Here is a 12,199-nt window from a genome sequence, read left to right on the forward strand (position 1 = left end):
CCCCAAAACACAACTCTTTACCTTTGTTGGGAGGTCCTGAACTCTTCTTTTCAAAGAGTTTTTGTTTTGTTACTTTTGTCACTAAAAAAAAAAAAAAAAAAAAAAATCCCATGTTAAGAACTAACGTGGAATGCAAATAATTTCTCATCTTAGACTAACTTAATGAAAAAAAAATAATTTTAAGTAATACACATAGATTTCAAGTACAAAATGCAATACCTTATTATATCTTCCTTAAATAATGAGCACCAAATTTTTAAAAAGCCTGATATTCATTTGCAAAGGCATATTCTTTCCCTTCATATTCAGCAAGAATCCCTGAAATAACATATCGTGGTAAAAGATATATGGCTTCTGATTTTCTAAATAATATTTTCAATACATGTCCAGTAGTGCCATAGATAAAAAAAGTCTATCAGATTTAAATATGGTAAAAACTATTAGGCTTATCTCTAAAATTGAGAATATTAGAATACATATATAAGTTTACAAATAAGGAATGGAGATGCCATTGAAAACTCATGAATTTTTCTTACTTAGCTCTTTCGTTTTCTGCATTTCTTTTTGTAAGAAGAAACATGACATACGGGAGATACCAATGAGCTTTCCAAGCTCTCTACTGCCCTCCAAAGCCTAAAAGAAAGACATCTCATGAGTTAAGTTCTCTACAAATACAACATTGCTGACAAGTCTAGTAAAAATACAGTTTACTGTTTCTTTCATCTGAAAAACTTGAATTCTGTGGTAGGAAGTTTAACTTTTCTTCTGGTAGGTCAACTACTGCAAGCATTAAAATGCCTGAATAAAAATAATTTATTAAAAACACTAAACATGATCCACAAATTTACTTTTAAATCTTACTAAAATATTATGGTTAATTAATGTTCATATAAGAAAAGAAATTCCTACATAAAAAGTAACTAGACATATTCCCTGTAAATTCTTTCCTGGATTGGATTCTCCAATTTAGGGCTTCTTTCCTATCTTCTTTTTTCAAATGGAGTAGGAGATATATGAAAAATTATACATCTCAAAGGAAAAAAAAAAAAAGCAAACCTGTATACTACTTAAATTTTGCATTATTTCCAGGATTTCTTCTGATGATTTTTCAACTTGAGACAGCAACACCATGAATCTATAAATGAAAAAATATACATATTTAGCAAGATCAGCATTTAAACACAGCACGTCATTTTCACAGCTTTAATTCTTTTTAAGAGATCTTAGGTTCATTTTTCTAATTCTTTTCTTTAAAAAGCAGTAGAAGATGTAAATGTTCCTCCATCATTCTTTCATCCCTTTACAAACACAGTGTATGTGACCAATCACCCTGTCTTTGGGATTTTCGCTGAGCAGTGGGAGAGGATGTGAAGATGTGGTTAGTTGGCTTGCTCCCTTCTCAAAGTGAACACTAATACACCATCGAAACCTATGAGTCAGTGTTACCCAGTAATTTTTGTAATAGGAAAAGAAGTTTTACGGTTTTCATATATTTCAGTGTGAAAAAGATTACAAAGGCACTCTATTAAATTTGGAAACAAAGAAAACTTCACTTGTAATCCTATCTACTGAACCTATCTGTAGTTAGCATGCTACCATACTGGAAAAATTCTCTTAGGTTTTTGTTTTTTTTTTTAATTTCTATAACTTTATATCATACTTTCTGCCCTTAATATAATATTACATATTTGTTTTTGGCCACATCACCCATATGTTTATAATTTAAAGGCTGCACAATATTGTACCTAGTAAACATACCAAAGATGATTTAACCATTCCCTTGTTCTTGCAGTTTTAGTGTCTTTTCCAATTTTTATATAGTCTCATAGCTGTATAAGATAATCTATATCAGTGCAGTCTAATAGAAATAAAATGTAAGCCACATATGTAATTTAAAGTTTTCTAGTAGCCACAATAAAAGAAGTAAAAAGAAATAAGTGAACTTAATTTTAATAATATATTTTATTTAACCAATATATCCAAAGTATTATCATTTCAACATGTAATCAATAAAAATTATTCATGAGATATTTTATGTTTTTCTTTTTTTTTTCAATATATGAAGTTTATGGTCAAATTGGTTTCCATACAACACCCAGTGCTCATCCCAAAAGGTGCCCTCCTCAATACCCATCACCCACCCTCCCCTCCCTCCCATCCCCCATCAACCCTCAGTTTGTTCTCAGTTTTTAAGAGTCTCTTATGCTTTGGCTCTCTCCCACTCTAACCTCTTTTTTTTTTCCTTCCCCTCCCCCATAGGTTCCTGTTAAGTTTCTCAGGATCCACATAAGAGTGAAAACATACGGTATCTGCCTTTCTCTGTATGGCTTATTTCACTTAGCATCACACTCTCCAGTTCCATCCACGTTGCTACAAATGGCCAGATTTCATTCTTTCTCATTGCCACGTAGTATTCCATTGTGCATATAAACCACAATTTCTTTATCCATTCATCAGTTGCTGGACATTTAGGCTCTTTCCATAATTTGGCTATTGTTGAGAGTGCTGCTATAAACATTGGGGTACAAATGCCCCTATGCATCAGCACTCCCGTATCCCTTGGGTAAATTCCTAGCACTGCTATTGCTGGGTCATAGGGTAGGTCTATTTTTAATTTTTTGAGGAACCTCCACACTGTTTTCCAGAGTGGCTGCACCAATTTGCATTCCCACCAACAGTGCAAGAGGGTTCCCGTTTCTCCACATCCTCTCCATTATGCTTTTTTTCAAAATCCGGTATGTACTTTATATTCATAGCACATCTCATTTCAGACTAGTCACATTTCAAATGCTCATTAGCCATGTGTGGCTGGCTAGTGACTACTGTTTCAGTCAGAGACCACAAATCTATACTATTGATTTTATGAGAGAAACTAGAAATTCTATTTAAATGCTTTTCAAAATCACATCAGTGTTATCTATTAACATTTCTGTGCTATCACAAATAAGACAAATATGTTAAATTTTCATACATGATGAATAGATACAGTATATTTCAACCAAGTAAAATAGATTAAGTATGCAAACAAGGAATGGAGAGACAGTTATTTATGCAAAAGCTAAAACTTACGTAAGGAAAATGAGAGAGCATGTGTACGTCAGTAGGGGATGGGCAGAGAGAGAGGGAGAGAGAATCCAGGCAGAGCCCGACTTGGGGCTCAAACCCATGAACTGTGTGAGATCATGACCTGAGCTGAGATTAAGAGTCAGATGCTCAACTAACTGAGCCACCAAGGTGCCCCTATTATTATGTACTTTCAATTAAAAGTCACTTGTCTGAGGCCTTGCTTGCTTACCACCTGAACTTCAGTTGGAGAGAGAGTGTCAAAAAGGAATTCCAGCCCCTTCCACTGAGCTCCGAGAGTCTGAAGGAGCAAGAGGTTTTAAATGACTCCCATTCAGGGCTGGGAACCTCCAGACTCCCCTACATTATACCAACGATCACCAACTACCTCAGGGGGCTATAGCTGAGGCAAATGCGTTACTTCGCTATGAGAAGCAATCCTAAGGGTTCTTTACCTTGCATTCTTTTCCTGGGAGGACTGAAGTGACGGAGCCTCTCTACACTGTCTTACCATACTTTAAGGAACTGATGATATTCCCTGTTGACCCTCATGGAATTGTGTGGGGGTGGGTCCTGCAGCGTTGCCGTCTTGAATGACTCCAAGAAGCTTTGTTCAGATAAAGATGTGAATGTTGTGCAGGAGTTGTGCAGTGTAGCATCCCAAAAAGACCTGTTAGCAATTCTCTCTCAAGTTAAGATATTATTGAGGGGCTCAGCTAAGCAAACTGTTATTGACAGCCTTGGAGAGCTGTAGGAACTGAGTATCAAATATCTGGGGAAACTGTTTTTTAAGATATCCTTCACATGCGTAAGCTGCTTTTGGAGGGAAACTTGTCTTCACTGCAAGACCAAGTAAACTGGTGGACACTATTATTTTATTTTTTATTCCCATTTATTTATTCCCATTATTTTATTTTTTTTAATTTAAATTAAATTTAATTTTTAGGTAATGTGGCTAAACTCATATGTGGCTCAAACTCATGACCCTGAGATCGAGAATCACACGCTTCACTGACTGAGCCAGTTAGGTGACTCCCCTCTTTATTTTAATCTCTTTTCCTCTCCCCCTCCTCCTTTTACTTCTTCTTAAATGAAATCAGCTCCTCCCATCTTGATGGCAACCAGTTTCTTAGAATGGGTACGCACACGCGCGCGCGTGCACACACACACACACACACACACACACACACACACATTCAAATCATCATCTTATACACTTTAAATACATACAATTTTATTTGTTAATTATACTTCAATAAGGCTGGGGATAATTACAAATAGAAAAAAGAAGGTTAATTACTCAGCCCGTTAACCTTCTGCCACACACATGTCCTTCTAATGTGCAATCCTGGATTTCCTACCTATTTGTTTTCTTTACTTTCTGGACTAAGCTATGAATGCTACGAAAATTTTACAGCGGTATTGATGGTCAATATTATAAGTACATATATGATTTGCTGGATCCCTGATGCTGCTTAACTCTCCTTTTACTTAATTTAACAAATGCTCTTTTTTTTCACAAATCAAAAAAATGCTCAAAATAATGGTCTGATACAGTCTCTACTCTTCAATACCGAAATTAAACTCTTATATTCAGATTTCTGCCTTACTACTCTACCGACACTCTCAAAGGCCACAAATGAACTTTTAATTAATTCCATTACTAAAAACTTATATCAAAGTCACTACCTGTAAGAGACCATTTTTGTATAAAATCTCAAGAAACCTGCAAGTTATGTGAACGTTAAAGGGACAAAATCCCAAGCACCTGGGTGGCTTAATTGGTTAAGCATCTGACTTTGGCTCAGGTTGTGATCTCATGGCTCGTGAGTTCGAGCCCTATGTCAGGCTCTGTGCTGACAGCTCAGAGCCTGGAGCCTGCTTTGGATTCTGTGTCTCCCTCTCTCTCTGCCCTTCCTCTGGTTGCGCTCTGTCTCTCTCTAAAAGGAAAGGAAAAAAAAAAGGGACAAAATCCTCAGGTTTTTCTTTACCCTCCTAATACTTTCTATGTCTTATACAGAAAAAGGTAAATAGGTCACGGAACCTCTATTTATCTAATTAATTCTATTTATCTAAACCGATTATTTTGGATGACAGCTGGACTGTAATAATGAAATATATTGCTAAATTTTTTTTGAGCTCTTTCTAAAGTCAAAACACTATACTTGTTACTTTATAAGCTACAAGCTATATTTTAACCTTTAAAATAACTCTCTGTGGTAAATATTATCTCCATTTTACAGATATGGAAACCAAAACACAAATTATTTAATTATTCAGGGTTAAACAATAAGAAACATAGTCAATGTGCATTCTTTGGAATTTTCTTTTTTTTTTAACATATATTTTTTAAATCTAAATTTTAGTTAACATGCAGTGTAGTACTGGTTTCAGGAGAATTCAGTGATTCATCACTTATATACAACACACAGTGCTCATCACAAGTGCCCTCTTTAGTACCCATCACCCAGTTAGCCCATCCCCCATCTACCTTTCCTCCAGCAACCCTCGGTTTGTTCTATGTATTTAGGAGTCTCTTATGGTTTGCCTCCCTGTTCTTGTCTTATTTTTCCTTCCCTTCCGCTATGTTCATCTGTTTTCTTTCTTAAATTTCACATGAGTGAAATTACACCGTATGTCTTTTTTGATTGACCTATTTCGCTTAGCATAATATATTCTAGCTCCATCCACATCATTGCAAATGGCAAGATTACAGTGTTTTTGATGGCCGAGTGATATTCCGTTACACACTCGCATGCGCGTGCACACACACACACATCTTCTTTATCTATTCTTCAGTCAATGGATATTTGGGCTCTCTCCATAGTTTGGCTATTGTTGATAATGCTGCTGTAAACACTGGGGTGCGTGTTTCTCTTCAAATCTGTATTTTTGTATCCTTTGGGTGGATACCTAATAGTGCAATTGCTGGATTGTAGGGTAGTTCTAGCTTTAGTTTCTTGAGGCACCTCCATATTGCTCTCAAGAGTGGCTGCACCAGTTTGCATTCCCACCAACAGCGCAAGAGGGTTCCCCTTTTCTCTCCATCCTCACCAACACTTACTCTTTCCTATATTGTTAATTTTAGCCATTCTGACAGGTGTGAGGTGGTAATCTCATTATGGTTCTGATTTGTATTTTCCTGATGATAAGTGATGTTGGGCATCTTTTCATGTGTCTGCTAGCCATCTGGATGTCTTCTTTGGAAAAGTGTCTATTCATGTCTTCTGCCCATTTTTTTTTCTTTTAAGTTTATTTATTTATTTTGAGAGAGAGCATGTGCACAAGTGGGGGAAGGGCAGAGAGAGGGAGAGGGAAAGAATCCCAAGCAGGCTTTGATGCAGGGCTTGAACCCACAAACTGTGTGATCACGACCTGAACCGAAATCAAGAGTTAGATGCTTAAGCGCCCCTTCTGCCCATTTCTCAACTGAGTTATTTGTTTTTTGGGTGTTAAGTTTGGTAAGTTCTTTATAGATTTTTGATGCTAACCCCCTATCTGTTATGTCATTCCCAAATATCTTCTCCCATTCCATAGGCTAACTTTTAGTTTTGTTGATTGTTTCCTTGCTGTGCAGAGGCTTTTTATCTTGATGAAGTCCCAACAGTTTGCTTTTGTTTCCCTTGCCTTTGGGGATGTGTCTGGTAAGAAGTTGCTGTGGCCAACGTCAAAGAGGTTGCTGCCTGTGTCCTCCTCTAGGATTTTGATGGTTTCCTGTCTCACATTTAGGTCTTTCATCCATTTTGAATTTATTTGCATGTATGGTGTAAGAAAGTGGTCTAGTTTCATTCTTCTGCATGTCGCCGTCCAGTTTTCTCAACACCATTTGTTGAAGAGACTGTCTTTTTCCATTGGATATTCTTCCCTGCTTTGTCCAAGATTAGTTGACCATATAGCCATGGGTCCATTTCTGGATTTTCTATTTTGTTCCATTCATCTACATGTCTATTTTTGTGCCAGGACTGTACTCTCTCGATGACTACAGCTTTGTAATATAGCTTGAAATCTGGAATCGATGCCTACAGTTTTGTTTTTTCAGGATTGCTTTGGCTATTCAGGGTCTTTTGTGGTTCCATACATTTTGTGGTTGCATAAATTTTAGGACTGTTCTAGCTCTCTGAAAAATGCTGGTGGTATTTTTTTTTAAGTTTATTTATTTATTTTGAAAGAGAGAGAGAGAGACAGACAGAGAGGGAGGGAGGGGAAGGGGCAGAGAGAGAGAGAGAGAGAGAGAGAGAGAGAGAATTCCAAGCAGCTCTGCACGGAGCCTGATGTGGGTCTTGAACCCATGAACCATGAGATCACGACCTGAACCAAAATCAAGAGTCAGACTCTTAACTGACTGAGCCATCCAGGAGCCCCACTGTTGGTATTTTGGTAGGGATTGCATTAAATGTATAATGTGTAGATTGCTTTGGGTAGTACAGACATCTTAACAATGTCTGTTCTTCCTATCTATGAGCATGGAATGTTTTTCCATTTCTTTGTGTCCTCTTCAATTTCTTTCATAAGTGTTGTATAGTTTTCAGAGTATAGATCTTTTACCACTTTACTTAGGTTTATTCCTAGGTACCTTATTGTTGTCTGCAAATAGAGATAGTTTTATTTCTTCCTTTCCAAATGGATGCCTTTGTTTTCTTCCTTTCTTTCTTCATTCCCTCCCTCCTTTTCTTCCTTCCCTCTAATTGCTCTGATTAGAATTGCCAGTAAAATGTTGGACACCAGTGGTGAAAATGGGCATGGCTATCTTGTTACTGATCTTTGGGGAAAATTTTTCATTCTTCCATGTCAAAAATTTTGAACAGCTGAAAAATAAGTCTCTTAATAAATATACAGAATATAGGCATAACTTTACTTTTATTTTTAAGTTTTTGATAAGCATTTTCTTTTTTTTTTTAAGTTTATTTTATTGAGAGAGAGGGAAAGAGAATCCCTTAGAGCAGGCTCCAAACTGTCAGCCCAGAGCCCGACACAGGGCTTGAACCCACAAACCATGAAATCATGACCTGAGCCTAAATCAAGAGTCAGATGCTTAACCAACTGAACCATTCAGGCATCCCTCCTTGATAAGCATTTTCAACTAACTCACCCCTAGAGATCCTGATTTAAGCAGAAAGTGATTCATAACTCAGATTCCTGTTGCATGACTGAATACTTAAAAAACAGTAAAGAGAAACTCAGACATAGAATTCTGAACAGTGGCTACCTGTCACAGTTAATTGTATACATAACATACAAATAGAAAACCCAGTTCTGGCATAATTCATTACAATGATAAAGGTTTTATTTGAATTAGTATGGAATTTTTTTAAATGTTTATTTCTTTTGAGAGAGAGAGAGAGAGAGACAGCATAAGCAGGGAGGGGCAGAGAGAGAGAGAGAGAGAGAGAGAAAGAAAGGACAGAGAGAGTCCCAAGCAGGCTCCACGCTCAGTGCAGAGCACAATGTGGGGCTCGAGCCCACAAACCATGAGATCATGACCTGAGCCGAAATCAAGTATTGGACGCTTAACTGACTGAGCCACCTAGGTGCCCTGAATTTTTTTTTTAAATCTAAAAAATTACCTTTATGTCTACAAGAGAATAAACCAGTGGTTAAAAATAAGCTTTATACAATAGGAGGGATTTTTGTGGTGATGGGAACATCCTGTATCTTGACTGTGGTGGCAGATACTTGAAACTGGATGTGATAAAGTTACATAGAACACACACACACACACACACACACACACACACACACACACAGAGTGCATGTGAAACTTGAGAAATCTGAATAAAAATCAGTGGATTGTGGCAATGTCAATTTCCTGGTTGTGATACTGTCCTACAGTTTTGCAAGATGTTATCATGTCAGGAAAGGGGGAAAAGGGTACACATGATCTCTATGTTTCACTTCTCACAGTAGCATGCCAATCTACAGGCTGAAAATAAGAAGTTTAATGGAAATAAACCCTACAAAAGGACGGTCACCATTACTGCATTTTCAGAGCAATGACAGTAGGCAGCAGCAAACTGCCAAGAGGAATAAAAGCCAATGGCAGTGAATTATATAATATATTTTCCTTTCAGCATATAAAGGATATGGAAGTTCACATAAAATAGTAATGTGTAGGTGGTTGTTTATAAATGAGCTTTATTGACATGTCACTAATGGCTTGTTTTCTGTGGAAAAACATTTAAACCTAGAACATGGAACCATATTTTCCTATTGGTAGAATTCTTATGTTTTAAACTTGCTAAGTTGATTAACAGGGTGTCATTTGAGGACAAATACATAACTGAAAAACAAAAAGCATACACAAGTATACATGGTATGCCATCTTTGTATGAAATGAGAAATCAGAAAAAAGAAATGAAAGGGCTTAATTTTATAAAAATAAACATAGCAAAGGTAAACCAGAAACTAATGAATTTGGTTACCTACAGGGAGTAGGTAGAAAGAATGGGGCAGGGAATGACACTTCTCTGAACATACTTTTTTGTAAAGTTTTGGCTTTTGGAACATATGAATGTTTTACAGAGTTAAAGAGTGAAATTAAATAAAAAAAGATGAGAATATTTAAATTGAGTACAAACAGAAACAAGAGAACCTAACCACTTGAAATGAATAACTAACTCTTCAAACAAACAACTAATCCAAGTAATGTGGAGAAAAAGGAACCTTTGTGTGCTCCTGGTGGGGATGCACACTGATGCAGCCACTGTAGAAAACAGTGTTTTTGGAAGTTCTTCAAAAAGTTAAAAATAGAACTATCCTAGTAGCTGGTAATTGCACCACTGGGTATTTACCCACCCCACCCCCCCACCCCCCGCATAAAAAAAACACTAATTCAAAGGGATACATGCAGTTTTATGTTTATTACAGCACTATTTACAATAGTCAAATTATGGAAGCAGCCCAAGTGCCCAGTGACTGATGAATGGATAAAGATGTACATATATCTTTATATACATACAGTGGAATATTACTCAGCCATAAAAAAGAATGAAATCTTGCCATTTGTAACAACATGGATGGGGCTAGAGAGTATAATGCTAAGTAAAATAAGTTAGTCTGAGAAAGAAAGATACTGTATGCTTTCACTCATATGTGGAATTTAAGAAACAAAACAAATGAGCAAAGGAAAAAAAGAGAAACCAAGAAACAGATTCTTATCTATAGAGAACAAATTGATGGTTATCAGAGGGGAGGTGGGTGGGGGGATGGGTGAAATAGGTGATAGGGATTAAAGAGTACACTTATCATGATGAGCACTGAGTATTGTATAGAATTCTTGAATTGCTATATTGTACACCTGAAACTAATAAAACACTGTATGTTAACTATACTGGAATTAAAATAAAAAAAAAAACTTAAAGAACTAATCCAAGTAGTTTTGGAACAGTAATTTGACTATATACTGTCAACAGTATTATTAGTTGTCTTATTAAAGACAACAAAAGATTGCAAACAAATCTTGAGTGCTTTGCAGTTTTGTTTTTAGTAGTGCTATGAGTGCAGGAATTCTGAAACTATTTTGTGTATGTGATAAGAATGACCAAATGTGAAAATATATTGCTGCTGTTAGGAACCAAAGATCTAATGTTTGAGAAGAGGTGAGAATATGGAAAGAGGGAAGGCAAGGAAAAAACCTTTATCACTATGAACTCATGAATTTTAAAAAGGCCGACCAATAGAAGGAAGGATGGAGTTAGAAAATCACCACAGTATAACCACCTTAGTAAAAACTAAGGTAGACTATCTTCCCAGTGTGGGTGGGCATCATTCAATCTGTTGAGGGGCTAAATAGAACAAAAGTAGAGGAAGGGGGGATTGGTGCCTTGCTTGCCTGCCTGAATTGGGACACTGCTCTTTTCCTGCTCTTGAACTAGGATTTATACCATCAGCTCTCCTGATTATCAGGCCTTTGGACTTGAACTAGAATCACACTGCTGGCTTTCTTGGGTCTCAGGCTTGCAGATGGTAGATGGTGAGACTTAGCCTCTATAATTTTATGAGCCAATTCTTCATAATCAATGTATCTCTATATATGCAAGTATTTATATATATATATATACACACACATATATATCTCATTATCAATACATTTTAAGAATTATATCTATACCATTTTATCTTTAAATATTATATTTTATTAATACTGTATTATTATTATATTCTTACATATATATGTATCTGCTATTGGTTCTGTTTCTCTGGACAACCCTAACCTACACAATTGCCAAAACAAAATATAAAATGCTATGATCATTTAAAATTGATGTACAAAAGTGAAATGTTCAATTTAAGATTAAAAAAAACCCCAAGTCTTTAGAATGGCTTTACAGGATAATAAAAGAAATTTAAACAAGTGGAATAAATGAAGAACCCATTACTAAAGCTGGTAAATGGCTTTACTGACTAGGATTGAATAATTTTATGAGTGGAAAAAACAATCAGCAAGCCATAATTTTTATCTAATGAAAAATATCTTGGCTTGTCCTTAAGTTCACTAATTTTAGTATCAAGTCATGGAGTACTATCCATAAATAACAGCGATCTTTAGAAATTAAAAATATAGGCAAATTCCTAAGTGAACCATAACAAGGGTTCTTGTTCCTCCCTTGCTACTTGAAAGCCCACTGCTATGAGAGCTGTTGTTAAAAATGTGGATATAAGCAAATTGATGGGTTCAGAAAAATAAGGAAGGGAAGAAAGTATAAAAAGTTAGAGTAGCTTAAGAGGAGCTGATTGGGAGGAGAGCAAAGGTAAGTTTGGCTTCTTATGTGGTATTGCTGTTGTTTCAAAACATTTCCTCCTTCACTGCCTACTTTTACTCCTAAGTTTGTTACACTTTATATAATTATATCAGAAATTCATTTGGTTTCACAGGTATCTGCTTTCAAAATAGGATTATACATGATTCAAAAACTGTTACTTGCCACTTGCTCTCACCGTATGTCCTTTTGGACAATTTGAGATTTTTACATCTGTATATCTTGCCAATTTAAAAAGACATTAAATAAGTTAAACAAAAAGAGAATGCTTGTCTCTCAATATCTAGTTGAGATTGATTTCACTGAGGAAATGGGAAATTTGCTTAGGGAAAGGAAGGAGTAGTAATTTACAGCAAAAATATTTGTGGGACAGGGTACAT

The 12,199-nt window shown here is 36.0% G+C and overlaps 1 protein-coding gene across 10 annotated transcripts in view; it reads right to left on the bottom strand.

Moving 5' to 3' along the window:
* ITGB3BP (integrin subunit beta 3 binding protein) overlaps positions 1 to 12,199 on the bottom strand; it is a 73,519-nt gene that overhangs the window by 16,048 nt on the left and 45,272 nt on the right. For 9 of the 10 annotated variants that reach the window (XR_005788616.1, XR_005788619.1, XR_005788618.1 and 6 more), the window contains 3 exons: positions 1,057 to 1,135; positions 537 to 633; positions 22 to 81 (listed from right to left, as the gene is read on the bottom strand). Coding sequence is in view for 6 of the 10 variants with exons in the window: in XM_040470481.1 (XP_040326415.1) it covers positions 22 to 81; positions 537 to 633; positions 1,057 to 1,135 (236 nt within the window). In the remaining 4 variants the exon portion in view is untranslated. The remainder of the gene's footprint in view (positions 1 to 21; positions 82 to 536; positions 634 to 1,056; positions 1,136 to 12,199) is intronic. The other variant, XM_040470483.1, reaches the window with a different exon arrangement.

Source organism: Herpailurus yagouaroundi, unplaced genomic scaffold (assembly GCF_014898765.1).
Source record: "Herpailurus yagouaroundi ecotype Mexico unplaced genomic scaffold, PumYag 77, whole genome shotgun sequence".
NCBI classification, from domain to species: Eukaryota; Metazoa; Chordata; class Mammalia; order Carnivora; family Felidae; genus Herpailurus; species Herpailurus yagouaroundi.